Source organism: Exophiala aquamarina, assembly GCF_000709125.1.
Source record: "Exophiala aquamarina CBS 119918 chromosome Unknown aczIA-supercont1.12, whole genome shotgun sequence".
NCBI classification, from domain to species: domain Eukaryota; kingdom Fungi; phylum Ascomycota; class Eurotiomycetes; order Chaetothyriales; family Herpotrichiellaceae; genus Exophiala; species Exophiala aquamarina.
The window spans coordinates 471,556-499,089 of NW_013550576.1; the positions used below are offsets into that span (position 1 = coordinate 471,556).

The 27,534-nt window shown below is 50.7% G+C and overlaps 8 protein-coding genes across 8 annotated transcripts; 4 read left to right on the forward strand and 4 right to left on the reverse strand.

Annotated features, from left to right (window-relative positions):
• Positions 1–311: 311 nt before the first annotated feature.
• Positions 312–1,118, forward strand: A1O9_10169 (uncharacterized protein; the record flags this gene model as incomplete). Its single annotated transcript, XM_013400904.1, has 1 exon — positions 312–1,118. One exon carries the CDS (start codon positions 312–314, stop codon positions 1,116–1,118), a length of 807 nt encoding a protein of 268 aa, XP_013256358.1.
• Positions 1,119–1,511: 393 nt separating this feature from the next.
• A1O9_10170 (uncharacterized protein) lies at positions 1,512–2,456 on the reverse strand (the record flags this gene model as incomplete). The annotated part of the gene is made up of 1 exon (XM_013400905.1): positions 1,512–2,456. One exon carries the CDS (start codon positions 2,454–2,456, stop codon positions 1,512–1,514), a length of 945 nt encoding a protein of 314 aa, XP_013256359.1.
• Positions 2,457–4,060: 1,604 nt separating this feature from the next.
• On the reverse strand, positions 4,061–6,316 carry A1O9_10171 (uncharacterized protein; the record flags this gene model as incomplete). The annotated part of the gene is made up of 1 exon (XM_013400906.1): positions 4,061–6,316. The coding sequence occupies one exon, from the start codon at positions 6,314–6,316 to the stop codon at positions 4,061–4,063; it is 2,256 nt and encodes a 751-aa protein (XP_013256360.1).
• A 1,788-nt stretch (positions 6,317–8,104) lies between these two features.
• A1O9_10172 (uncharacterized protein) lies at positions 8,105–11,545 on the reverse strand (the record flags this gene model as incomplete). Its single annotated transcript, XM_013400907.1, has 2 exons — positions 8,105–11,080; positions 11,144–11,545. The coding sequence occupies 2 exons, from the start codon at positions 11,543–11,545 to the stop codon at positions 8,105–8,107; spliced, it is 3,378 nt and encodes a 1,125-aa protein (XP_013256361.1).
• A 2,107-nt stretch (positions 11,546–13,652) lies between these two features.
• On the forward strand, positions 13,653–19,517 carry A1O9_10173 (uncharacterized protein; the record flags this gene model as incomplete). The annotated part of the gene is made up of 1 exon (XM_013400908.1): positions 13,653–19,517. One exon carries the CDS (start codon positions 13,653–13,655, stop codon positions 19,515–19,517), a length of 5,865 nt encoding a protein of 1,954 aa, XP_013256362.1.
• A 1,773-nt stretch (positions 19,518–21,290) lies between these two features.
• A1O9_10174 (uncharacterized protein) lies at positions 21,291–21,835 on the forward strand (the record flags this gene model as incomplete). The annotated part of the gene is made up of 2 exons (XM_013400909.1): positions 21,291–21,335; positions 21,389–21,835. 2 exons carry the CDS (start codon positions 21,291–21,293, stop codon positions 21,833–21,835), a joined length of 492 nt encoding a protein of 163 aa, XP_013256363.1.
• Positions 21,836–22,900: 1,065 nt separating this feature from the next.
• On the reverse strand, positions 22,901–24,823 carry A1O9_10175 (uncharacterized protein; the record flags this gene model as incomplete). The annotated part of the gene is made up of 1 exon (XM_013400910.1): positions 22,901–24,823. One exon carries the CDS (start codon positions 24,821–24,823, stop codon positions 22,901–22,903), a length of 1,923 nt encoding a protein of 640 aa, XP_013256364.1.
• Positions 24,824–25,883: 1,060 nt separating this feature from the next.
• On the forward strand, positions 25,884–27,347 carry A1O9_10176 (murein transglycosylase; the record flags this gene model as incomplete). Its single annotated transcript, XM_013400911.1, has 2 exons — positions 25,884–25,981; positions 26,033–27,347. 2 exons carry the CDS (start codon positions 25,884–25,886, stop codon positions 27,345–27,347), a joined length of 1,413 nt encoding a protein of 470 aa, XP_013256365.1.
• Positions 27,348–27,534: the final 187 nt, after the last annotated feature.

Here is a 27,534-nt window from a genome sequence, read left to right on the forward strand (position 1 = left end):
CCTGCAGGCCGCCTCGATCACGTCTCTCGTCCTTAGGACTCTATCGTTTTCGTTTCTTCCACACCGTTCGCTACCTTGATTTCCGGGGTTTCCTCAAGTCTGCTTTGATTGCGCACTTGGACCAACAACAACCCCAACCCGCCAAATACCGCCCGCTCGCTGATCACGACCTGGCCATTTGGACATCACTATCATTATCACCATCAGCAATGCATATATGAGAGCCTTCCACACATAAAAATATAGATCAAAAGAGCAATCATACCCATCACTACGCAATTGGCGCACAGCCGCCCATCCTCCCTCCAACGATGCGCCTTCTTCTTGCCGCGCTCACAGCACTTACAGTCCAGCGGCACAGCCTCCACGCACAAGCCCGAGCCCAAGCCCAAGTGACGCAAACCGAGATCGTCGCGACGACGATAACACACTACTACACGGCGCCGGCCCCCACCGTCCCTCTATCACCCCAGTACACAGACGATCTAGATTTCCGCACATCCATCCTCAACTCAACCAACTTCTATCGCTACGAACACTCCGCTGGATTCCTATACTGGAACACAACCCTAGCCGCCTACGCGCAAGATTACTCGTCGAAATGCGAATGGCAGCATTCACACGGCGCATACGGCGAGAACCTGGCGCGGGGTTACACGAACGTGACCGCCGCGGTGGAAGCATGGGGCGACGAGCGCAAGGACTACAACTTCTCGACCAGCAACCCGACGGGCTTCACCGAGCCGACCGGCCACTTCACGCAACTGGTCTGGCTCAGCACCCAGTCCACGGGTTGCGGCTGGACGGACTGCGATGGCAAGAACGGCCTTGACGGCGTCTATCTCGTCTGTGAATACTGGCCTCCCGGGAATCTCGTAGGTCAGAACAACTACTGGTTCAAGGAGAATGTCTTCCCTCAACGGCCTGGTGGTGACGATGGATTCAATGAACTGGCTGCTACCAGGGGTGCCACCGGCGGTGTGCCCAGCTTGACCGCCTCGGCGCCCACTGCAACGGCGTCCAGTGCTGGTGGAGAGAGTATAGGGACGATTTCGAACGTTTGGGCCTCGATAGGCGTCACGTTCGCGGCATTGCTGTTTGGGTTCGGCATGTCTTGAAAATATTTTTGGCGTTGCTACAGATCACAGGACGACGTTGTTTGTCTTGCCTTTTCTTTTTTGTCACAGCGCCACCACAGGGGTACGGTCGAGCATGAGCATTGCATGATGTTGACGATTTATTTAATTGGTATGGGAGTTTATCAACAAACGAAGACTGAGTGAGAGCATATCTCCCCACGAACTAAAAAGCCAGAAAGAAAGAAGGTCGTACGAGGAGGAAGGAGAAGGGGTACGAAAGCACCGGGGAGCCTGAGCCAGGGGCGAACAGACCAGTCTCATACAGGATAGATGCAAACTCGTCCTCAATATGATGGCACAATTCTACATTAACGCTATCACTGCCATTGCCATTGCCATTGCCATTGCCGTTGATGAGCCCATAGATTAGCCTCACAAACCAGCCAACCTCCTCAGCACCACATTTCCCAGAATCCAACCCTCCCCACTAACGCCCGCCTCCTTGATATCAAACGCGTCTCTAGACCCATCAACCGCCAACTCCACAAGGGCTTTCCCCAGCTCCGCCGTCGGCGAATGGCCACCAGGCCACAGCAGCGCAATCGGCGGGAGCAACAGCCGCATGTACGCGCGCTGGAACGCCGTGCGCTTCTCGCCCATGACCGTGTTCCAGATCCAGGGCTGCTTGAGCGCATCGACGCCGCCTGGCCGCGTTGAATACACTGCCAGTGTCTTGCTGAAAGCGGGCTGTTGGGACAATGAGATCAAGGCCTGTTCCGTCAAGCCTTTGACGCGGCCGAAGAGCGGCGTGTACCACTTCGGAGTCTGGGTCGCGCCCTCGCCGGAGATGTAGATGAATTTGAATTTCCGCGAGTAGTCCTGCGCGGCGGCAGAGGCACCGGCCGCGAGCTTCTTCATCTCGCGAGAGCCTGCGCTGCTGCTCGTGTCGCTGTCGGTGTCAGCGCCCCTCAGGCTTGAGAACGCCTTGGCCGCGGCCAGCGCGTAGTCCTTCGTGATCGCCACGTACGCGGCCTCGTCGACGTCGTTCTGGCTCACGCCCAACGCCCAGATACATGCATCGGCGCCGCGCAGCTTCGCGAGGACTTCGCCGTCATACTGCGAAAAGTCCTTGTGCGTGACGACCTCGATTTTCGTGGCCGTGTTGGCATGCGGCGTGCCTGGCGGGGGTGTGCTGCTGAGCAGCGGGATGTTCGGCGAGCGCGTGAGGATGGTGACTTTCGATATCGTTTGGGGTGTGCCGCTCTTCGTGGAGAGCATGCTGCTGGTGCCGACCAGTCCGCCCGGGAGGCTGAGGATGTGAGAGAGCACCGCTGACCCCACGAGGCCCGTGCCGCCGGTCAGGATCAGATGCACCATGTTCTGCTGTCGCAATCGAGTATTTGATGGCTTGTCTCAGGATGCTCTTCCTGGCTTGGCTGCCGGGGATGTTGCGAGTCTATGGTATGTAGCGCGCGCGCTCGAATCAACGCAGAAGTACTATTCTGTATCGCCTTGCTTCGCTCGATCTTCTCCAAAGTATACTATTGATGGTCCCTGGTATGAGGAAACATCAGCGAGCGCGGATTGATGATCTCTCAAAAAGAAAAGCCGGTGGCTAGTCGAGTGAGAGGTTCAGGCTGCAAGGATCAATGTATGGATAGAGAGACAGACTCATAGGATTGAAGAGAAAGGCGAGGATAGAGGAACCTTTTATACTCCAGGACCCACCACCTCACATGGGGAAATATATCAACCTCAAGTCTCACTCCCTTCGCATCAAGCTGCGAGTACGAGCCCTGCGGAGCTGTGAGAACCAAAAAAAATGACCAAAAAAAGGACATGTTTCGCATTCCAAGAAGACAAGACACGAAGCCAAGTACTAGGTACAGTACGGAGTAGTTAGCACGGGAACCTGCTAGGCAGAGTCCAATCCACGTTGACATGATCCAATCATAGCTCTGGTGTCATCCGAGAACAGAGAAGTGTTCCAGCCAGCCCGGGGATAAGTGATCTACAAAAGAAGAGAGGCATGTCATCTTATCTAGTTAGACCGTGGCTGGGTTTGCTGACCTGGAATCACCGAGTAGGAGTTGATGAATTGGACAATGTGGGTGCGGTTCTTGTCTCGTGCGTCCTCGGTCGAACGCGGATAAAGCTGAGGTGGATGCAGGCGGCTGACAGGGTCGCTTGAGCCTTCTCCCCTTTCTACTCGTACGCGTGAGAGAGTATAACATGTAGCAGAAAGCATGTCTTGAGGTCACTTGAAGCTGTTGATACGCTGTTATATTGTGGTTTCTAGTCGGTATAACAACATTCGACGGGAATTATGTACAATATGATTTCTCTTTATAAACTTCATCTCGTAGGAGAGGCCTGAGGTATCTCATATCATGTCACGTCATGGGCAAACGCCATGACATGCATTGGTTGGAATCTTTGAGGAAAATAGCTATTCAGCAGATCGGGATAGTGGTCCTTCTTTTCGATCCCAGCCGTGCACAATCCGAAGTACAGGTAGAAAAGAAGTCATCTCAATATGTTCCCCCAAAAGAACGGGGGGAGGAGAAGCGAACAAAATATAATAAGCGCAGCCGTTAATCCCATATCTCAAAGCGGCCACTCATAGGTTGGTGGCCATTCCCGCAAAGATGCACCAGAAGTAAAGTCGTCGTGCATGGGTCATGATAAAGAAGTGAAAAAGATATAAGTCCTGGGCCCCAAATGGTGATTCAAGTCAACAACATTGGTTGTTGCGTTGCTTCTGAATGGTCCCCGAATCTCGAAAAGTACCCAGATTGACAAGGTGGACGCTGCTTTCTGCTAGTAACTGAACCATTTAGCTTTGTTGGTTCTGCTGTGATCCTCGCTTGTGCATGTCCGTTGACCGTATTGGCTGGGTTCCTCGTTTGTACACCGTCATTGTACACCGTCATTGTACAGATATATTCATTAATGTCATATCTATTCCCACTTTGGCGTGTTTAGAAAGAAACAATTCCGGGAGCCAACGTCCCCGCAAGTCGCACTTCTTCAACAAAATTCTCCTCGCTTCCGACGGTTTGGAGATTCCAATGTCCAGATTTGGGCGCTCGATTAAAGGGGCCCCAGCCCAGCATTTCTTGTGCGTTTCGTCGTTTCAGGTGAATGTCGCCTCTTATGTCAAATATCTGTGATTGCAGGGATCCTAAGATGGCGACGGCAGCTTGAACCAAGCTTCTGTCTCCTTCAAAGATCCAAATATCCCAAATGCGACAAAGTCTGTCCAAATCCAGCCCATTGGAGAAAACAGTTCGAAACATGGGTTCGAAAATTTCTTCACCAGTGAATCCGAGCCCACCTTGTTCGAGTGAGCCAAACAGATATTCATGGAGGCGAGGGAATTTGATCCCGAGCGTAGATACCGCGTGATTATAAATTCGGCTTGTGGACGATGTGTCATTTATCTGGAATGCTAGCGGTGCAGGCCGGTTCAGACAATTCGCCATAAGTATGAAGGCGTCTGCAGGAGTGGGAATCTGAAGAAGAAGCAATGCCGCAATTAGCTGCATCCCATAAATATAACCCACGTCGCTTCGATAGCACGCATAAGCTTCACAGACGTTCACTAGATCTTGCCACATGGGACAATCTCGCTGGAACAAGTTGAGCTCCGGGAAAGCGGTCTCGGCATCGCGTTCGATGTCGACAAACCATCTTCCCATGTTTCTCAAATTGCGATCAAGTTGATTCCACGGCTTCTTCTTGATTTCCTTTGCTCTCTGCAATGCCTTTTCGTAGCTCTTGACTGTGAGGCCAAGTGAATTTCCCACCGTTCTTTGCCAGACCTTTCCGCGAAGATTGGGACTTACACCACGCCAGCATAAATCATATACACGCTGGTCGATCGCCTTGATATCGGTTGTTTCCTCGACATAATAGGCCCAAATTCGGTTCAGTGACTCCCTCGTGTCATCTTTGACGCATTGCTGAGCCTGCAGCTTTGCGCGACGTTTCTTCTCGGATTCTAGAGATGCAGCCATCATTGCTTGATATTCCTTGAGATGCTTCGCCTCCTCCTTGGGGTTTTTGGGTGGTAGCCAAGATGGCCTGGTCCGTGAAAGAATGGCTTCCTTTTCCTTGGATATAGGCATGAAATCCAAAGTGCTCTTCTGAATGGGTGGCAGCTGAATTGAGTTCTTCCGAGAGTCGCCAGCCTTAGGCAGCCCGAGGCTATCACTGGATCCGTTTCCTTGAGGACTTATAGAGCGAGCTTGCTCCCGGGTTTCTGCATGATACTGCAAAGTCTCCGAGATGATGCGAGCTTCTTCGCTCAAATCCGCCATCGCCAGATTCCAGGATTTTGTCCGGCCATTTCGCAAAGGATTGGTCCTACGGGGGGAGGATGGATTCGAAGGTGGTGGGTTGAGCGGGACTGTCCTTGAACCGTGTGATCTATTCTTTGGTAAAGACTGCGAATGCATAGTCGGTCGAGGGGGAGTATCCGGAGCGGTCTTTGCATGCGCTAGAGGTACAGGACCAGGGCTTTGGGACAGACCGGCTCGGTCTGGACTCCCTCGGAAACTCGACCTGTGGGATCGCTGTCCACTGACGTATGGGGACACAGGGACATTCCAGAGACTTGCATCATCCGGTAGTTCGTCGTCAGAGTCATGGTACTCGTCCTCCAGTTCTTTGATGGTTTTTCGTTGTGGTTGCCAGGAGGATCGTCTGGAAGGTACACCCAGGAAAGAAGCAGGTGATTGAGGGATAGGACGCAGACCGCCTGCACTGACCGGGACGGTTGAAGAAGAAGCCACTACTCTTCGAGTCGGAGGTGAGGAAGATCGTGTCCTCATGTTGAGAGGGAAAAAGGATTCGGGGCTGGTAAATCCGCGCTGCATGGTAACCATCTTTGGGGGAGGGTTTCGAAGCGCCGCCCAGTCTCTTCTCTGGCTAGATGTTTTGACTTGGGTTTGAAGCTGCGGAAGTTGAGGGCGCCTCTCCCCATGCACAGGCTCTTGAGATTTGATCAACTCATGCTGGGAGCCCACGGATTGCATCGACACATCGCGTGAATGGTAGCTTCTAGGCAGAGGGGTTTGCTTGTCATCATCGAGACCAATCTCTTCGAAATGTGTTACGTCTGACTCTAAGCCATCTGGGCTGGAAAAGGTGGAGGATAACGAGGAGGATTTGGAAGATCGCGAGCCGGAGAGGTCAGGAGGCGAACCAGGGACACTTGTAATGGTTGTGGTCATATTCAGAAGATGCGCATCCGAAAGAGAGACTATTGGGTATCGTTCAAGGTGCTGGCTTGATGCTGGGCTGAGGGACAAATCATCGACTTGGTTGGTGTTGTGGTCGAGGTCTGAGCAGAAGTTGGGAGAGCCAGTTGTTCTGGAGCGTGGAAATGCAATTTCCGAGCGGCGGAAGGTCAGATCGCAGGTATTATTAGTACAGTGGGTGAGTGAGTGATGGTGTTGTGGTCGTCGTCGTGAGGTTATCTTGGATTGGAGACGATGGTGAGAGTCGTGAGAAAGGAATGTTGGTCTGCACCAGAGGGCATGACGATGGCGTTTGATGAGGTGGTCGAGATCGAGACCAGCGAAATGTGGTGGTGGTGGTGAAGCTTGATAGCAGCCAAGCAGGAAAGTTTGGAGAGATGGCAATGCCAATGGACAATGGCAGCGACCAGCCCCTGGATGGTGTGGATGGATCGCAGTCAGGATTGGTGGAGTTGCATCGATGGCTGACGCAGGATATTGGCATGACGGTGAGCATGGCACGGAGCTTGAGGATGGAAGTGCGAGGCTATACCAAAGCTGGGGTAGTGGTGGAGGAGGTGGTGGTAGGGGCGGAAGAGGCGGTAGGGATTGTACGAGTAGGGAATCTGGTAGGGGTGGTAAGGGTTGGGTTCGTCGCTGGATTAAGGGGCCTTCCATGCTCATGGTTGACTGACGTGACTGAGTCTCAGGTGGGTGGTTGACATGTGCTGGAGTGGAGGACCACCGAGCCACTGACCGACCGGAAGGGTGGAGGAGGGGTGGAGATGAGCACACAAGGCCGCCAGCACCAGCACCAGCACCAGTGTCGGTCAGGGCGAACGCGGGTAAAGCTATTGGGCTTCCAGGGGGGTTGGTAAAGAATTTCTTTGGCGGCCACCCCCTTCGATTGGGGAGGTTTCAAGGCCGGCCAGCACAATTGGCCTTTGACCCACTGTTCGTCCCGTTCTTGATGGGCAAAAAGGTTATCGAAGACGGAGTTATATGGCAGGCAAAATGGATGATGGATGGACCTCCGAATCTTGATGCAATCGTGCCGATCTTCGTAAGTCGTAACAGTCCTGCCTTGTTTCTTCACCTGCAAACGGTAAACGGCAATTGGCGGCTGTTCCTCAACTCCGGTCACAACAGCGTTTCAAGTGGAATTGCGAAGCTATGGCGTCTCAGGCGCAAAAGGCCCTTCGATGCGGCGCTGGCGCAACTGGCCAGTCAAACGCCGATCTGGTCGCCAATAACAACGAATCAAGCTGGTAAAGTCAAATCCAAGGCAGATGTGGCTGTTTCATCGCGGTTGCGGCGATCACTCTAAAATGGCCCCGTGGTCAATACTGCCTCTAATGTTCACGTTGTTGGTTTTGGGCTGAGTGCGAAGGACTGAATCGACTTGCAGCGGGCATGTACTATGTTCAGGTGAGAAGAGAAGTTCATTCAAACATTTCAAGTGCTCTGCGTAGGAGGAGGTACTCAGTACTCCGTACCGCATATTCAAACATGCGGCTCTCGGTGGCTGGTCCAGGTGGCGCCGATACTTATGCACATGTTCTCTGTTCCAGCCTCTGCCAAAACTCGAATGCACTCCATGAAGCTCCATTCCGCGCATTCCTCGGCGAAGCTCCATTCGAGATCTTTGGTTGCAGTATGTGATGTGGCTGTGTTCGTCGTTATTATGATTGTTGACAATCTTCTATTCTAGCCACCTTGCCGTACCACTTGGGTGCACGAGTGCCGCCTGTTGATGCACTCGACATCACATGTCGTGAACAACTAATATATGTACCCACGAAACACTTTCTCACTCGCCCTTATCAGTGCTTCTCTCTCCGAAAAGTGCAATCCGATGTGCGATTCGCTTTCTGTCCGAAGCGAGTTCAGCCAGACCAAAACTTCTGAATAATAGGTCTGCTTCCGTTGCAGTACTCTTTGAAAGCCACAGGCACCGAGCCAGCACATCTCAACCCATCTTATGCCTCGCTTTCGACTATTTTTGGCCAAACAAATCTTATGTGCTGTAGTCATCATTTCCTGAATCAGCTGCCGGATCAATTCTTGTGAAGGTCGTTGGTTGTGTGCCAGGTGACCTAGGTATTGATGAAATTTCATCGCTGATTCGACAAAGTTGGCCAAAAGCGTGCACATAACATGCCGTTTCCCATTCAGCGAAATGTCCATCAGCATAGCATGCATCTGCAACTTGAGCGAGGACAAAACCTTTCTTCTCAGGACTTTCCCTGCCTTTGCGCCAGTCTCAACAGTCAATGAGTTTCTGACGTGTGCATCTTTCTTCTCCCGATCCTTTTGTAGAACTAGGGTTTTTGAGTCGATCCGCATGCCACAATAGGGGAACCAAGTGGTGCCATGCAGACGTGGAACTTTCTGTCCATTGATTGTCACATCGAAATTCACCAGCGACTTGCCAGCATTCACTTGGATTCCATACTTAGGATCTCCTTTTGCCATGACCTCTAAGAACCGTTTTGCCAGAATTTGATCAGTGGTGATCAGCAAGAAGTCATCGATGAGCCTCAAAAGCAAGCAAGATCTTGGATCAAGGAAACCCAGCTCCTGATTTTCAAACATGCCGTAGAAGTAGCTGCAGAGCAAGCTACTCAGGATGGAACCTTGCGGAATGCCATCCTTTTGAATCATGTGCTTCTTGCCAACTTTGACAATACTCTCTTGCACGTGTGTCTGAAGAAGCTTGAGCAGTGAGCCACGAGACCATATCCTGTGGTTGCCTGTGTCTGAGAAGACCACTCGCCGTTTTCTGGCAGCTAGTTGCGCAATTGCCCTTTCCGAAAATACTGCGCAATCATCAGCAAGTCTTGCCGAACCGACGAATCTACGTTGGAGCTGTGGTTCTTCCTTATATTGCTTGTCATCCACTGACTTGAACTCAGTATGCTTGGTGGTTCGGTAGGCTGGCTCCTGAAAGAGCGCCCTGACTGCCAAAAGGAGCTCGTTTTGAGGTATGCTGTCAAAGCAAGACTTGATATCCATTTTCGCAATATATATTGGATCTTGCGAGGATATAGCCCTTTTGAAGCCACTCAGCTTGCTATGAATATCTCCCACGGACAGAAGGGCAGATCCTAAGACAGTCGGATGCTGAGACCGTTCATAGTTGAGCACACTAAACAGCGGTGTGAGTTGCGAATTGATACTAGGTCCGAGAAGCCTTCGACCAGAGATCAGTTTAACTTGCCGGCGTCTCAAATTTGTGATGGGCCGAGAACCAATATCTTTAGGAAGTAGTCTCAAGTAGCTATAGCCCAGAGACCGTGTTGCGAGCACACGTCTAATTTGACTGGGAATGGTAGGAGCGAACATATTCAGTCTCAAGGTAGCAAGACTTGGTTCACTGAGCTTGCGCCAGACATCGTGTCGAAAATAGAACAGTCGATTCCGGTGAGAAGAGCTCTCTGTGACGTAGAAGTTGGATCGAATTAATGGTATCAGAATAGAGTCTAGAACGTAATAGATGTATTCCTGCAAAAGTTCAACCCGCTTCATGAAGTCCGACTTGGATAAGTTTTGCCCTCTGCCAGTCTTCGGAGCACGTAGCCAGTCAATTGACTTTTGCCGTATCCCCTGCATCACTTGATGTAGACTTAAAGTTTCAAATCGGCGCAGTTTGATAAACTGGTCGACCTTCCGCAGGAGTGTCTGCAGGTTGTGTACGCCATCTGAACCAGTTCCCAGCGAGTTCTGGGGCAGCAGTGTCGCAATAACTGAACGGCAAAACACAGACACCATCTCTGGCGGGGTTGCATGAGGTAGAAAGGAGGCTTCGGCATCGTAGTGGTCAGAGGGTGAGTCCCTTGAGAACCCATATGAGCCAGCGAAACTCAACTGCGTCAACAAACATTCAGAACCTGGAGTGGAGACAGAACGCCACCTTCGCTCAAGATCCTCTGTGCATTCGTTTGTGGACTGTCGAACCGGGCAGTAATACCTGAGCAGTTGGCTGTACGAGCACTGTTGATGATTGCGCTGCATTTTCCTAACCATTTCAATGGCTTCTCCCCGTAGACGATATGGCACCTTCATCGAATGTCGCTTTGATTTATCTGCAATTTCTGCTTCCCGAATGGAGTAGTCCTTGAATGGCTGCGCAGTCTCGGCGCGATCGACATTGCTTGTGAATACGTTATGGAGGCCAAACTGGCGTGGGAAAACATGCTTTAGTATGTGTATTGAGTGCATAGGTTGACTGGTATCTGCAAATCTTTCGAAGACGTGCACATGCTTTAGCCCAACCTTTACCTTGCCGGTGCGGTTCAAGGCGGGCCTCGAGTATAGTATCCGGTTTCTGACAAACCTAATACGTGACGGGTCAAGAGGTCGCTCGAGGGCATTTGCTTGATGTGTTTTAGGCAGTAAATTGTGATTCCGATTAGGGGTCAACTCTGACAGAGGGATGCCGCTCAATTGAAAGTAATTGTCCTTTCCTTCAGACATACGAACAAAGATACCACAATCAAGGAGCATGTTTGACAATATACCCTCAGCATCTTCCCCGAGCAGTAGTGCGATATTAGACCAGGTGCTTGATTTGAGCCTCTCTATGCTGTCGTTGGGATGTTGTTGCACGATGCCTGGCAGAAAGGTGGTCTGCATACTGTCTGCTTCTGACACAAGGGGGGCAGCGGCTTTGGCAAGGCCGTGGCAAAGGACATGACGGGGTCGCTGTGAATACACCCTGTGGTCCTTGAAGAGCAACCAGATGACAAAGTCAACTATCTGTCGCCAGCTTTAGCAACAGGGTTTATTGGGAACGTGCATGTACAATGTGGGGAACCTAACCTCCTTCATGGAATATCGCAGAGTTTTGCCACTGAACGCCCCGGTGGCGCGATGCTGGCTTTGAGTGAACGAAGCAAAATCATCTTTTCGAGATATTGTGACTGAGAACGAGGGCTCTTTGAGAAGACCGACAAAAGTTGCGTCCAGAATGCAGGTCTCATCCTCTCGTCCATGCGCACCCAATCTCTTTCGTCGGACACGAGCAGAAGCAGGTAAGTTAGCTAATAAATAGTTCCTCAACGTACATACCTTAGGATAGTACGAGGACAGGACACTGTGATGAACGGTCGGCAAGACTGCTGCTGCTCTTGGCTTCTGAATGTCCTTTTTTGATGTTGTTGCCTGATGCCTTTTGGCAGGACGATCACTTGGTGCGTCTTGGCACCCCCTCTTCCTCTTCATGGCATCTGGAAGAAGAGGTGTAGAAATTATCCGGGCAGAGTGATAGTCCAAGTAAGCCGAGCAAATGTGTTCAATAATGTGCTCGATACGAGTGCACTAGTCAACGAAAGGGAGCTTTGGATGTTAGTTGCCTCTACCCCGTATCCCTGCCCCCAAGGATCGGTGCTCGAAGAGCACCTCGTATAGCAGGGACGAGATTCCAGAATGGACTAGGCAGTTTAGAATTATAGTTTGAACGTCTTGCTTGAGGACGCCTAGGATGGTTGCAGTCAACAGGAGGATGAAATGCTAGGCTGGACAACCGAGGAAGAGAGGGCTAAATAGAGTTTGATGCCGTTGTTGACGCGTTCGGACGCGTCGAGGGGATGGATACATGGATGCAGGATTGGTGAATACCAGGCCGAACCACTAAAGTCCGTCAGGTCAAGCAGTCACAAATGGCTTCTAGGGGTTTCTATTGACGATCTCCCATTCAATACGATTGTGCGATTGATTCAAAATGTGCCTCGATGTTATTCCTGGAGTTGAGTTTGACCTATTGTGGCTTATAAAGGTTGCACGAACACTGCCACAAGTTTACCACACACAAGCCTGGGAGCAAATATCAGGTCAACAATCCATGACCAAGACTTGACCAGGATTGATAGATGCACGGAGTTCGGAGCATCTGCAACTAGGGGATTCAAGATATATGTACCAAGTGGCACTAGAGGTGTTGGTAAAGGTTTGTCCATACACTGTACGTACCTTAGTACGGTGTACTTAAGATAGTTCGGGAGCTTCTTAGGTGAGCGGGGAAGGCCCATCCTACCATGATAGGCGGTGGCACTTTCGCTGGAAGCGGGCATATCCTGGTCTCTGTTGGAAATGGCCGTGGAGCATAATGACAATGGAAGTCTTGTCTCATGTTGTTTCATGGAAGACTGATGTGATTTGCAGGGATTGCAGCCTCAATCTGAAGCCGATGGCATGCATTGGATGTGGCGGTCGGACGCAATGATCCCATTCTCAACGCGAACATAGTCCTTTATCAATGCGTTCTTTGTTTGCAGCCCCCAGATGCCCGGAATGACAGTGGTAGGGTGAACTAGGGACCATGCTTGAACTGTGGAAAAATGTCCCGAAAGGACCAGAATCTCTTTTCGCATTTGGTCAGTGGAGCAAAGGCTCACCTGGGTGGTCTGGTAATTACGGGCCAGTTGCCAGTGAGGAGTGAGGCGAGACCCCTGTCCATCCATCGCAATCCATCTCCATCCACCTTCACAATCTGCTCGCTTGTCGCTATTAATTGACCTCGGGCTCCTCCAGTTAGCAATGGGCATGTGCTGGGTGCCCACTTCCCCCCGGGCTACTCAACACCTTAACTAAAGGTTGCCTAATTGCCTGATCACAGATTCTGCACGGAGAAACTTATTGTGACATTATGAGTAAGATATCGCTAGCTACCAACACCACCCGTACGGAGTACACAGTACGGAAATATTACTGCTGCTCCCGCCGCTGCTACTGACTCTCATCGTCGTTACCGTGACCGCAGCCGCAGCCCAACCCATCCCTATAGACGAGATCGACAACGCACCACTGCCGTTTACTATCCCTACTCTATCCCCTATACCTTGACGTCTACCATTATACAGGCTATTCACTCAGTTACGACGTTATTTGATAGATCGATTGCGTGCGTCACTTCCCACCGCCGCCGCCGTCACTCCTCTTCACATTGCCTGTAGACCGACAAATCTAGAGGCCTCAATTCGCGCGACACCCTCACGCCGGCCCGCCTTGTCAAGTAACGCCCTAGGGTTAAAAAATCGGTTACAAAGAAGCCTTCATTTACAATCCAGAAGCATAAGTTCAAGTCACGACAGATCAACAGCAATAGCCGGACTCCGTCCACTCTGACGTCCCGGGCTGTCAACCGCCGCTCAGATACCGTGGAAGAATACACTTTCAACCCGCACGTTCCACTGTAACCACCGTGGATTCAAGTCATAATGCGCACTGCGGGTCATGCATCTGTGCCATAGCCATCATCGTTCCAGAAGGAAGGCTTGTCCGTGACTGGGCTGATCTCTGATCCTCTCCAGATCGGGAGGCTCACAACGACATGCCTTCGGCTGTCTCAAATCAGAACAATTATTACACCGCTCACCACCGACGACAGTCATCTCAATCGCAGACTAATCTGACCGACCAGATCGTCACCTCTCCCACCCAGCTTCAATCCCCTTCACAGTCGCTCGTCTTTCTACCCTCCACAGCCTACCAACCGCAACAACCCATACAGCGAACACGAACCCCGTCCCAATCCACTGTGTCGCGGTCAAATATAAGACTTGATCTGGCTCGAGAGGAAAGCGTCATCAATGACCCTCATGAGTTCTATCGCCAGTACCAGGATCCGCTCGTGAACCCATCCCCGATCGGCCTGCATCAAGAGGCAATACGCACCACGACCGAGCAAGAGGAGGCACAATACGCCAGTCGAAAGTCGAGTTTTGCATCTACACAAGCAAATGACGACTATGAGCCAAGATCCGGCAGAAATTCTGTGAGTGGCCGGAAACTCTCAGTAAATACCCAACATACCCAGTGGGAGGCCGTCAAACCTCCGGGTTCGGTACCAAACACATTGAGGTCGAGAAAAGCTTCCTTCAAAGACCTTGTGGCTCGTTTCGATGCCTCTCCCGATGAGGTTCCACCTTTGCCTACTCAACAAATATCTCGACCTTCATCCAGAACCGCAAGCCCGATGTCCGGTTTCGCCAATGTCGAGTTCGGCCATTCTGCCGGAACTGGTACTCTACCGAAGCGACCCTCCTCACGGCTGTCTGAATCATACCGAATAAATGGCAGTGTCTCCGCATCTGCTGGAACTCCAAACGCGAAGTCCCTCACCGGTCGCAACCGAACTTCATCCTTGGCAAGCGGTTTGACCAAGAGCGTGACTAATCCTGAAGATTCGCAGAATAGTCGTAAGTTGTTGTTTGGCGAAGTACTGCCTTCAGTCTCCAATGCCCCTGCTGCAGGATACGGCATATCTAATGCACGAAAACGCCGTGGCTCAGAGGGATCTCCTATGCACAGTCCTAATCCTATGTTTCCTTCTACCTCATCAATTCCAACCGTCAAAGCCCCCTCGCCGAATTCATTAACTCGCCCACAACCTCGACCTTCGGATCGTTCCCATGTTGACTTGAGAACAAAGGCACAAATCGAGCAGCCACATCATCGCCGGGCAAAAAGCGATTTTTCAGGCCAAGCATCCAGATCGTCTGGTAGACATGGAGGAATCGTCTCGCCAGTGAGCTTCGAAAGTACTTCGGGTGCCCTAAGATTGGCTAGTAATGCCTTGGCCAAAGTTAATGGCCATTCACGAATACCGGTGAGCACGCGGCATCAGCGTATAGCTTCGGACTCTGCCACCATGTCTCCTAACACGCATCCTGCCTTCGTCTCACAACTTCCTCTGCGTAATCTCGAAACCTCGCAATCGAGGTCTGTTCCCTCTCCCTCGGGAAATCGAAAGCCTAGCAGCCCTAAGAGAAGACCGCGATCTCCAATCCAAATTAAGAGCCCTGGCAGACGGGGAAGGGACATTACCTCAAGCAGCGAGAAAAGCCCATCGCTCCGAGCAAATATCATCGCACCCCCACCAAAAATATCTCCTCCATTAAGGAGTTCCCGACCACGCTTGCCTGTCTCCTCTGCCACTACAACGGCATCACGTGCCAAAATGGCAGAGAAGTTTGAGATCTTGGCGAAGGAGCAGAACGACAGGAAAGGGTACCGGCGACAGAGACCTCCCGAGCTTAGTGACATCGATCTCAAAGCTAGACGCCTCAAAATCACGCAGGCACTCAGCAGATCAAGAGAAGGGGAAGATCTAAGAACTGGTGCCTTTCAGACTCGCAATAGCTCGACAAATCGCCAAGATAGCTTGACGCCGTCTATCTCTGGATCCGACAGAGGAAATCAAAGTCACCCTGATCATATCGAAATTCCAGCGCTAGTAGTCAATTTCTCTGGGCCACCCACCGACATGTCCGAAGAACGAGCATTCTATACACCCGATGAACAATCTGTGCGAGATCGCATGACATACACCCAAAATGCTTTAAAAATTGTTGAGGCAGGCTCGAGGCAATTGGAAACAGAAATGGACTCACCAACTTTGGGACATGCAGAGTCCGCCTTCAGCAGCATTCCGTATTCTTTGAACACCCAGCTGCGACCTTCTATGCCTGAGCAAGAACCGTCCTCTGCTCTAACTGACGCCACAGTGGCAACCGAAGCGACACTTATCGATACAGAACCACAAATGGACGCAACTAGACTGCAAACCCCTGCCCAGTCACTCTTCACACAGATAAGTGCCATGCGTAGCCAGAGCTCCAACTCGCCAATGTCTTCCAGCTCGCAAGCATCGGGTGACCTGTCTGACCATGCAGATGGAGTTTCGGTTCAATTGATGCTACGGGAAACTACCTACCTTGATGACGACGAAGCAGTTGAAAAGGGCTATCGACCCTTTTTACCTTCTACCGGATCTGACGTCGCTGCATCACGAAGCAATGGAAGAAGTTCATGGACCTCGTCAATAGACGAGCTACCAGGATCAGAAGGAGGCGAAAGCAGTGTTCCAGGTCGTGAGGCTTCACAAATACCAGAAGAGTTGGCAGCTGAGCCCGGCTCGATGTCGCCCTCAGGTTCTAATCGCTCCAGCATTCAGGACGATTCCCAACAAGAGCCTAGTTCACGTGATGCTTATACAGTCGTCAACATCGTTCTTCAGCAACAGACGCCCTCGGGAGTCGTTGACCAACAATTGGTGGACGACATCTATCATCGTATCATTCAGACTTCACCAGATCTAGCCAGTGCTGAGACCGTCGATGAGGAGAAAGTTCGCCTGCTTTGTATGCATGAGCTCGAAGATTACCATAGTCAGTGGGGAGAGCAAGAGTCGTCCCGTCCAGAATCAGCAGTGTTGATTCGCCCTGACGAATTTTCCGAATCGAAAAGCCATGCTGTGAAAGAGACAAACGGAGAGAGTGACACCAAGAATGACTCTACAGTATCTCGTCAATCGAAAGATAAAGCTCTGTCACTTCCGCCTACAAGTTATCGTGGCCATCACTACAAATCAAGTCTTGACAGCGCGGAAGACTGGGCAGAAACTTCTCCATCTGTTGGGGATTGGATCCAATATGGTCTCAGTTCACCCATAGAAACGCAACAACCTCGACCACCATCTACGCTGGTACGTGAAATCATTGAGCAAGGCCCTATGGCTACGGGTTTGGGCAAAACGGAAACAGGACATTCGCATGCACAGTCTTGGAACACAAGTGCAGGTGATTCTCCAACGCTAGGGCTAGATCTCGACATTCCACGCCCACCTTCCCACTCCCCTCCACCTCCGCCAACAATGAATTTGCCCTCGATTGATCAAGCTGCCCGGTCTGCACCCGCAGGTATCAAACCGCCTATGACACAGCAGTCACAACCCCCTCGACCGCTCACAGCAGTATCGCAGATGTCAGCCCGATCTAGTCTTGACCAACACGTTCTACCGTCCACTTCTAGCATGAACCGACCATCTGAGGAAGGCGACTTGAGTCCTGATCAACGGCGACTGAACAAGCGACGACATATTCTGAAGGAGCTGGTCGACACAGAATACACTTACGAGAGAGACATGAGGGTGCTCTGCGATATTTACAAACAGACTGCTGTCGTTGCTATTAGTGACGAAGATACAAAAATCATCTTTGGTAACGTCGACGCGGTGCAACACTTTGCTAAGGATTTTCTTGGATTTCTAAAGCAAGTAGCCAGGCCAGCCTACATAATGGATAAATCGGACAAACGTAAAGATTGGAATCGTGCCTCAGCTGTTCAAGGCTCAGGCACATCCATTGACGGAGTTGCCGATATGACAGATGCCGAGAAGGACGAGCTGACCAAGGTTGGACATGCTTTCGAGGTTTCTATGAGCGACATGGAGAAGGTCTATACCGAGTATATTCGGACTCGACACCCTGCCAATAAAAGACTTGAAGTTTTACAGACATCCCCAGCTGTTAAGGAATGGCTGAAGGAATGCAGTGAGAATTCTAGTGATATTACCAATGCATGGAGTCTGGACGCACTATTAGTCAAACCCATTCAACGGATCACCAAGTACCCGCTCTTACTGACGCAGTTGGTTGAAGCAACACCTCCAACGCACCCGGATTATGAGTTCATTCGAAAGGCTCTGGTCGAAGTTACGGAAGTAAATATTCGCATTAACGATGTGAAAAAGCACACCGAGCTTGTTGATCAGGTCCTCAACAGGAAACGAAAAGAGTCCGACGTCCGCAATGGATTGACAAAGGCATGGGGTAGGCGAGCGGAGAAGCTGAGACAACACGTCGGCATCAATGAGATATACGAAGATCCTGAATATGCCAAGATCAAGATCAACTATGACAATAACATTGCCCACCTGTTTTTGGTGACCAAGGATTGTCAGGGCTACATTGAGGCCATGAGGGAGTGGGTTGATCGAATTTGCGGAGTTGCAGCAGCAGCCGAGGCTTGGGTTGATGTCGGCCACACCAGCTATCCACAGGCTGAAAGCAAACTGCGCCAATTTGCCATTGTGGTTCGAGGAGTACATTCAATTGCCCTTCCTGATCACATTGAACAAGTGACGAAAAAGGTGATTCAGCCGATGGAGAAGACTGCGGTGATGTTGGAAAGATTCAAGGTTGACTCCAAGGGACTAATACAAAAACGCGAGAAAAGACTACTCGATTACAACCAATTCAAGAACAAGCGAGATCGTGGCGAAAAGGTCGACAAGAGGATGACAGAACGGATGGAGCAGTGGGAGGCTCTAAATCTCGAAGCTAAGGAAAGAATGAAGCGTCTTCTCAGTTCAACTGCAGATCTTGTTCTTGCCTGCCAAACGAGTCTGATACAACTCCAGATGGGCTGGTTACAAATGTGTAAGGTCAAATTTTCGGCTGCTATGGAGCTGGACATCGATCGGCTAGAACCGGGCGATATCATGAGAGAATGGCAGGAAGAATTCGATGCACAGCACACATACGCAATGACCTTGAGTATCTGCAATGGGACCTTGCTAGCAGAGGCTATCAATCTCTTGTCATTCCTGACTCCTGGAACGACATTGACGGGTGATGATTCTCCGAGACAACCGTCTTGGAATAGTAGTATGAAGCGATCTGTGTCGACCAACGACGAAGTTCCACAAGCCTCTATCTCTGACCATCACCACCGACATACTGAGGGCCCCGTCAGCCCAATGAGTGACGACCGCAGCGATCAGGCCTCATTCAGCTTCGCAAACGGACGAATCCGTGCACCATCAGCGGCATCAGGGAGGTTGCCTAAGACTCCCGACGTCCTTCCTAGGACCATTACAGCTACATCGGTTCACACTACCAACAGTGGTAATGCATCTCGACCAGGTACAGGCCTTGACCACTTAGACGATCCCTCTCGCTCCGCACCTCGAGTGAGCCTGGAAGCACCGTCTCCTACGATTGGAGCACTTTTGACCGAGTCACCTGTGGCAGTTAAGCACAATTCCACGTCGACTTTCTATTCAGCGACTCCTGGACCATCGCATTCGCAGCAACAGCTGCCGACAAGCAGAGGGAGCATTTTCTCCTCGGCGATGCCTATGGATGAGACTGCGGGCGGGTCAAGTGAGGTCAAATCGGATTTGGAGAGTAGCAGAGAGCCAGGGGTCCTTTTCACTGCGGCAAGTGTCTATGAGTTCAACATTGACCGATCCCGACAGCAGGGTGGGTTTAGATACCTGACATATGTGACAGGGGAGATCTTTGATGTGATAGCGGAACATGGTGAATTATGGCTGGCAATCAACCAGGATGACGACACTCGCGAGATTGGATGGATATGGAACAAACATTTTGCAAAGCTGGCGACATGATAATGTCGTTCTTTGCTGCAGAAGGGGTCCGCGAGTTTATTGAGCCAATGTGTTGCTGATACTTAATCTTGGATAAGTATGACAAAGCTCACTTGGTATTCTCGACCCGCTTCCAGTCTCCCCCCAAAAGACCACTTGTTGTCTTGTGGTACTGGGGGAGGAGAATTAATTACAACTTCGCACATGCATGGAGGAACTGGAAATAAAAGCAAAAGGGCACAATTCCCTGGGACGGTCAAGGGGAGGACGAGAGGGAGAGTTATCAATTAGCGAATATGGGTTTACAAGCGTTCAAGCGGTCCGTACGGGAAGTGGCGTTAAATGTATTCGAAAGGAATACTGTACATTAAGTTAAGCATGAGAGAATAACGCATGGAGGGGGCTATGTCTACTAGTTGGATCAGAGAAAGACAACAATGGTAATCTATCCCTAGTAATATCAAACCGAAGAAGGATCATAGTTGGAATAGAAGTACGAGTAAGACATAACATAACGTACCTATGGTTACCATGTAAACTTCCACATTCCTACTGGCACGGTGCCTAAATCTGCTTAGATATCCCTCAGGAAATATCTGACTCCTGGCTCCTGGCTCCTCAGTGCCTGGCCGTGATGAGGAGGTACCTACCTCTAGGCCTCCTTGGGCTTTGCCCCTCTGGGCTCTGGGGGCCGAGGGGCCCCAGAATAGTTACTCAAGCGGCAAGCCTCGAGTCACCGTCTCACCAACTCCGTAGGCTCAGCGTACAGAGATGACGTCTACGTTTTGTCTCTATCAACAATCTGCGGGCGTGGCAACCACGCAAGACTCGGAACACTACTCACGGTTCAGCCCAACACCTCGATCCCGGCCATTTGTCTATCAGCCAATTTCATCCTCCCGAGAGATATTGTGTATCCTGTAATCCTGCTTCCCCTTTATCTACACATTTCTCATATTTATGGCCAATATGGAGGCCTCTTAGGGAAACCAGTTCCTCGTGACATCTCACACATACAACGTCGCTTTCTGCCCGATATCGTCTTGTGACACCACAATACACTGCAGGATTCTAAAAGTATAGCCCGGACACGTAGGTGGCCATCCGACTCATTGCGCTCACAGAGGCCTGCGCCGGCCTGCGCTGTATTGAGCGATGCCTGACCTTCATCCTTTTGGTGGACGGATGAGTCGTCATTTCAGATCGGTAGGTGCGCCCATGCCCATGCCCTCTCCCTTCCCTGTCCTCGCATTCCTTCCCATCCGCGGTTTACACTGCTTCCTTACTCCTCCTTCTTTGCCTACGATTCAATCGTTGATCCCCTTCTGTGCCTGGTCTTCATTCTACGCAAAACTACTGGAATATTCCCAAGACTGATCCAGCATGGCTTCACAGCTCGCTCCTGAAGATGCATACCTGAGTTGTAAGTCTTGACCCTCCACGGGTACTCCACCCCTAGCTAACTCGGTTGCAACAACAGACTACGATGTTCGATGTTAGTACTCATACGCTCGGCCCTTCACGCACGACTGCTGACTCACAAGCTAGTGACGAGAGAGGATATATCAGTTTTGAAAAATGATTGGCTTACGGACAATGTTGGTTCAAAAGACTACGGCGCAGAGGACATTCCCACTAACGGAGATATAGGTCATCGCGTTCTGGGAAGAGTACACAAACTACAATTGACATAGCGAACAAAGAGTGATCTCTAACACAGCGGTGGATAGATATCTGGAACGCGAATACCTCACCAACTTCAAACACTCACATATCGTCCTACTACGACCCGCCATGGCATTCATGCTCATGCAGACGCCAGATCCTCGAGATATAAAGGTACCATCACATCTTTGGGGTCAACCAAACCAAGGCGATGCTAACTTGACAAGGATGCCTTGCCAGACCTTACCAACGTAACTCACATCTTTCTTCCAATCAACGACAACCCCTCAGTGACCGTGGCTGAAGGTGGTTCACACTGGTCTCTTCTGCTAGTCTCAATTGTGGACGGCGTCGCTTTTCACTATGATTCTATGCCTCCAGGAAACCAAGCAGAAGCAAACTATGTCACTCAAAAGCTGGCTCGATTAATTCGGAAACCTCTTCGATTCATTCCACTCAATGACAGCCCCTTGCAAGACAATTCATCAGACTGTGGTGTGTTTGTCTGTCTCAATATGAGACACCTTCTACTCAAAAGACTACTGATGGTCAGGACCGATGCCAAAGTCAGTATGAGCTTGGGTGGGAGAATGGTCGATGCGACCGCTGGAAGAAAAGAGATGCTAAGGATTATTGATGATTTCCGACGTGAGGGCGAGCGACGACGATCGTAAGTCTGGTTCTACTCTAGTGCTTGTTAGGTCGTCCAACTAATTATTTGACCAGAGCAAGCCATTCGCCACATCCAGGCAGAAAATCAAAAAGTCCGCCTAGGATAGATTCACCAAATGCAAAAGAATACTAATTCCAGAACTACTAGCTACGCATTTCCGGAGTGTATCCTGTTAACGAATCTATGAATGAATCACTTCTACGCGAACTAGTCCTTCGTAGCGACAGCTCTAGATTATCTTTGTGTGTCACTTCTTCAATGAATGGAATGTTCTGTACGGTATGCATGGTTGGCACAGGTTCTACTACAGACAGGATCTTCAACTAGCTTTGCCCAAGGCTTTACTGCCATGAATGTCCGAGGTATCTGGTGTGGGGAAACTCTGTCAGTTTGCTATGGATGGATTTATTGGGCGACATGATGGGAGGTGTTCCGCATAATGGTCTTTTCAGACAAGGCTGCAATCTCTCCCAAGGCTGGTTCTGAGAATGATACACATCACGTGCTGATAACCGTATCTATATACTCACACGGCTGCATTATTAGCGCGAACTTCTAGAGTTCTTGACCAACGAGATTGTTTTGTCTTCCCTTTGCTTTTCAGTCAATCCAGGTCGATCTGCACGGTTATGTCCTTACAGGGCAATTTGTTTACATTGATCTCTTGGAGACAGATTCAACTTCTCGATTGGTTCCTGGTGCTTCCCTTTACCACTGCCTGAACCAGAACGCGTCGATGAGTGTATCCTGGAAAAGCCATCTCCCTTCCGTACGGTCTCGCGGTCTTGATCAACTTCACCGCCAAACTCTAGAGGTACGTTTTCCCTCCTCTCAGAAAGCTAACATCCCCTGCCCACCGCTCAATGGGCATTGTACATTGCAACAGCCCCGAGGAATAAGCATACAAGCCACAAAAGAGATAGCACATGATGATATCCTTCTCGCTGATTCAAACGACTCGATTGAGACATGCTTCCGGAACTCAACGTCTGTCCTTGATTCTTGCTCTACGTTTCCACCCACACAGGTTCCAGCTTAATGCAATGCGATGCAATGGCAATCCGCTTTAACTGAACTCTCCGAACTGATGCTTTTCCATCGCCAGAAACCCACCCCTGACATCCCCTACCCATCCCCAATGACTCCTGTTCGTAGGAGTGTTTGAACTTGCGCTCTCTGCTCGTATCCGCTCGAGTAATGTCTGCGCTGCAAGCTGGCTGTCGTTGCCGCGCTGGCACACGAAATACACAGGCCAGCCAGCATTCCCATCATCATCATCATCGGTATTGGCATCCTCACCACCACCACCACCACCACCACCATTTTCTAGTCCGTCGTACTCGTTCCCTTGACCTTCTCCAGAGAACTCTCCGCCCAGTAGCTGCTGGGAATAGGCATCGCATCCTCCCACAGCTGTTGGGATATGGCTTTCTTGGTCAACCATTCCGCCGCCCGCCGCTAACCCCCTTCTCTCCACATCTGGAATATGCCTTTCCTGATCAACCATCCCGCCCTGAGTCGGGTGCGAGATCTGCAGCACCTGCGTTTCCGGATCGACCATGCCGCCCTGTCTCCCCTCGGGCAGGCCATTCGTAGGAGTATCACGTAAAGAATCTGTATCTAGGCCAACACTGAGAGCATGCAAGTCATCGAACGCCCGCCCACCATGCCTGAGGATCCTCGACAGCGGGATATTCACGCTGCCTTTCAGCTTCGGGCCCAGTTCGACCTCGTGCTCCTCTCGCACGTCCACAACAAGAGGTCTCTTTCGTCTGTGGTTGGCAATCCCCTCGTGCCCATGCCTATTTCTATGTCTTTTTGCACTCTCGTAGTGTGGTAGCTCTAAGAACTCCTTCGCGTCAATCCTGTTCTCGTCGCCTAGCACTCGCACATCTTCCAGCAAGCCACAGAATGCCACGTAGTCCACGCGTCCCTGTAAGATGGACTCGGCCGTGATGCGTGTCAGGTTCTTTGATGCTAGGATCTCGTCGTCGCCGCATGCTAGGCAGTCTTTCCGCCTCCCGCGTAGAATGATGGTTCGGAATTGGTGGCGTGGGTCGGTCGCGAATGTGTTATACAGGAGCATTGTGTGCTGTTGTTTGGGTGCCGGGCCGGGCTTTGCCTTTAATGGTGACGACGGCGAGTAAGTATGGTTCAGCTGTTGATTCTGCGTATCGTGGGACGACCTGCCGCCAACTTCTGGATTCGTGGCTGGGTCAGATGGACGAGGCAGATGCTTCCCCTGACTGATAATCTTCACGGCCTCACCCGCCATCAACACTCCAATGACGCCGACCACATGCCCGAAGATTCCTATTTCACTGCATCCCCTGACCATCTCCGGAGCTGGCGGGCGGGGGAACACGCAGCGGTAGCATGGTCCTTTCTCCTCCCCTTCCAACTCGCGCTGCACGGGAGGACAGTTCAACACCACAACCTGGCCTTCACCCTTCTGCGCCGCCCCACTAACAAGCACACAGCCCGCAACGACACAAGCATCAGAGATCAAATACCTCGTCGCCGGGTTATCTGTACAATCAAGCACAGTCTCAAATCTCCCTTCCTGCAAAACATTCAAGAACTGCTCCGGCGTTGCACGCATCTCGTACGCTCGATACTCGATGCTAGAATTCAATGCCCGGCAGGACTCCAGCGCGCTCGTGACCTTGGGCGCTCCCGTCGCGGCCGCGGCTTCACTGTGCGCGATCTGCCGGTGCAGGTTCGACGCCTCGACACTGTCTGAGTCCATCAATCCCAGGGTGCCGATACCGGCTCCGGCGAGGTACAGCGCTGCTGGAGACCCGAGCCCGCCGAGCCCGACGATTAGCACCCTTGCATTGAGAAGATTCTGTTGGCCTGTAATACCGCCGAGTTGCGGCACGAGCAGTTGTCGGTTGTATCTGCTTGATGAGAGCGCTGGAGCCGGGAGGAGTATGGATTGCTGTAATGGTGGTGATGGTGGTGTTTCTGGTGATGCTATGCTTGCCATTGTGCCTGAGGATGATAACCGCAAACGGCTGGGAGTTTGAAATGCAGAGAAATGGCTTTCTGATGCCCCCGTGGGATACGGACTTGCACAAGCCCGTGACTACGACTTCGGGACGCCGGCTTTATATTCAGGCTTTACATGCCCGCTTGGTGGAGATTTTATGATAACCTGTTGTTGCAAGTTTATAGGCAGATTATGTTGTCCAGCGACTATTAATCAGTGGTGTCTTAGACTGAGGAGTTTAATAAGCAGTCTGTTCTGCTTTAGGAGCATTCTACAAATTGTGAATACTCTGAGTGCCGGAAGAGGACAGCGTGCAGTTTGAACGGATACGGTCAAATACAGAATTGCAGAAAGCTTAATTAATTATTTTTTGATGAGGCTCCCTTCGGTTCCGTAGTAACCATGACGAACTAACGGGGCAGGATACAAAGGCGCTATAGCACTTTAGGACAGTCGTAAAAGCAGCATCCTGTGAAGTAGAACTTGGTTAGACTGGTAGCCATTTCAGCGTTCTGGAATGACGTAGATCCCAGAGCCTAAGAGAGTGACGAAAAGCAGCATGATAAAATGGCCAAGTCGGCTAAAGCCATAATGAAGTCTTGGTGATCATCGCTCCGGCTGAAAGTCTATGCTCTCGCTCCACTTGTCTTCGTGAATATTGAATATTAAGGAAACGGATACGGCGATGGGCACAAGCAAAGACTAAGAAGTCGCGGTCCAGGTCTAAATGGCAGACATAGAAGATGAAAACGAACACGAGAGCCAAAAACAAGCAGTGGGAAATATGCACCTCTGGCCAACAACAGTTGAAAGCCCCACGGCACCCAAGACCGACGTGGGCCTTAACGCATGCCTATTCAGCCTAAATTGCAGCCCTCCAATTATGGCTTCAATGTGGTCGGTATTTGCGGGTGCTCCCCGATTCGTGTGCTAGGCAGAATGTCGACTTCAACCTAAACAGACGAACTCTTAAACTGTGAATAAATCCCTAGGCTTGGTGGCAATTGTTCCCTGCTTCACTGAATTTTAGTTATTTACCCGATCCCAGCATATTACGATGGCATCTGGAATATTGCGAGTCAAAGGCACCCAGGTGGTGGACGAGAATGGCAAGGTTGTTCTGCTTCGAGGTTGTGCAATAGGTGGATGGCTGAAGTGCGTGTCCATTGTCTAGAACGATGGGAAGGTTTTGCTAATCACACGTAGCATGGAGAATTTCATCGTCGGCTACCCTGGACATGAATCAAGTATTCGAGCAGCCATGCTTGGGGTCCTGGGACAGGAGAACTACGACTATTTCTTTGATAGGTGGCTCTATCATTTCTTCACCGAGACCGACGCTAAGTTTTTCAAAACTCTCGGACTCAATTCTATCCGTATTCCATTCAATTACCGGCATTTCGAGGACGACATGAACCCTCGTGTGCTGAAGGAGAGCGGATTCAAGCACTTGGACCGTGTCATTGACATATGCTCCAAGGAAGGTATCTATACTATTCTGGATATGCATACACTTCCCGGCGGACAAAGTCCAGGGTGGCATTCTGACAATACAACGAGTTATGCTGCATTCTGGGATTACAAAGACCATCAAGATCGCACCGTCTGGCTTTGGGAGCAATTGGCACAGCGGTACAAGGGCAATCCCTGGATCGCTGGATACAATCCTATAAACGAACCCTGTGATCCTCAACACACTCGACTACCCGCTTTCTACGTCAGATTGGAGAAGGCAATTCGAGCGATTGACCCCGATCATATTCTCTGGCTTGACGGCAACACATTTGCCGCTGAATGGAAGGGCTTTGATGAGGTCTTGCCGAATTGCGTCTACTCGTTACATGACTACAGTATGATGGGCTTCCCCACTGGAAGACCTTACAAGGGCACGGACGAGCAAAAGAAAATACTTGAAGCACAGTTCCTTCGCAAATCGGAATTTCAAAGATCCCGTGAGACTGCAATTTGGAATGGTGAATTTGGCCCAGTGTATGCTCAAGCGAAATGGGATGAAAATGCAGAAGAAATCAATCAAGACCGCTACAATATGCTCGGTCATCAATTGCAGATATATGACAAGTTCCAAATCCCATGGTCGATCTGGCTGTGGAAGGACGTTGGTCTCCAGGGGATGGTATACACCTCCCCAGACTCAGCCTGGAACAAATTGATAAACCCGATTCTTGAAAAGAAGAAACTACTCCAGTTGGATGCGTGGGGCAAATATCCCTCCAAGGAAGTCGAGGATCTTATTAAGCCACTCGTCAGCTGGATCGATTCGGTATCACCCACAGCGAAGACGATATACCCGAGCACGTGGAATACATCCCGGCATATTGAGCGACAAGTGCTTCAAACCTTCTTAGCCGAGACATTTTGTAAGGAATTCGCGGAGTTGTTCAGGGATAAGGACAAAGCTGCGCTAGAGGAGCTAGCAGCAAGCTTTAGCTTCGAGCAATGTTTGCAAAGGGAAGGTCTGAACAAGATCATGTCTGAATATGCCGCTGTGGCTTCGCAATAGCTTGGATGGGTTTAACGTGCCTTAGGACTGATGCCCGCATCGGTCTGAACTCCTGAGGGTGCCTGGCAATTTGACTGGATGATGTGTAATTCGCCGATTCAAACCGCTGAACCGCGCGAATCGTATCTTCGCTCCCGCTATTGATATTCTGCCTCAATGCGGCGTCTCGCCTAAATTCGTGATTTTC